General features: G+C 41.9%; 1 protein-coding gene across 1 annotated transcript; it reads left to right on the forward strand.

Annotated features, from left to right (window-relative positions):
- Positions 1-14: 14 nt before the first annotated feature.
- On the forward strand, positions 15-428 carry BBA_10364 (kinesin light chain; the record flags this gene model as incomplete). Its single annotated transcript, XM_008605459.1, has 1 exon — positions 15-428. The coding sequence occupies one exon, from the start codon at positions 15-17 to the stop codon at positions 426-428; it is 414 nt and encodes a 137-aa protein (XP_008603681.1).
- Between the last annotated feature and the right edge of the window lie 521 nt (positions 429-949).

The raw sequence follows: 949 nt of genomic DNA on the forward strand, positions 1-949 counted from the left end.
ACACGCTGACCAGCATGGCTAACTTGGCGTCGACGTACTGGAACCAGGGCCGATGGGATGAGGCAGAGACGCTTCAGGTGCAGGTGATGAAGATAAGCAAGACCAAGCTTGGGGAGGACCATCCGTCGATGCTGACTATCCTGGCCAACTTGGCGTCGACATACTGGAACCAGGGCCGATGGGATGAGGCCGAGAGGCTTGAGGTGCAGGTGATGGAGACTCGCAAGACGAGACTTGGGGTGGACCACCCCTCTACGCTGACCAGCATGCATAATCTGGCGTATACCGTCAAAAGTCTTGGCCGTCGTTGCGAGGCGCTTGATTTAATGACATGCTGCGCTTCTCTTCGCGAGCGTGTTCTTGGCTCACAACATCCCGACACTAAGTCTTCCAAGGAAGCAACAGAATTGTGGCAGCAAGATGATTGATATGATTTTGACCGATATTATTATATCTTTAAGCGCTTGTGTTGGAAGGTTTCCACTTCAGTGGGGCTATAGTATATATAAAGACTCTATAGCCAGCTAGCCTTTAGGTGCAGTCGGCCGATCGAAGTTTGCTTGATTATTCACACTAAGACAAATTACTTACGATAACTAAAAAACAATAAGACTTAATTGTATTATATGATGGGTAAAATAAAAATAAAAGTCCAAATATTTCATCTAAAGCTTTCTATAATGATTTTTATAGATGATAATTAATAACACATTTACAGTCTTTTCTCAAAATATCTACCTTTTAAGTTTTTTTCCTTCAAATAAAATAAGTATTATTAATAATAGGATGCTAAAAAGACTTATTATATTAGTTATTTAGGAATTAGTATAGGAATCATCAATGTTGTTCTATTATTTACATTGGCAGAGATACTAATGTGACGAGCGCCTCTGCCGTCAGGCCAAGGGGCAAAAGATCAGGGCATTGAGAGCAATTCTAGCACTCAATG

The sequence above is a fragment of the Beauveria bassiana genome, assembly GCF_000280675.1.
Source record: "Beauveria bassiana ARSEF 2860 unplaced genomic scaffold BBA_S00200, whole genome shotgun sequence".
In the NCBI taxonomy this organism is placed as follows: Eukaryota; Fungi; Ascomycota; class Sordariomycetes; order Hypocreales; family Cordycipitaceae; genus Beauveria; species Beauveria bassiana.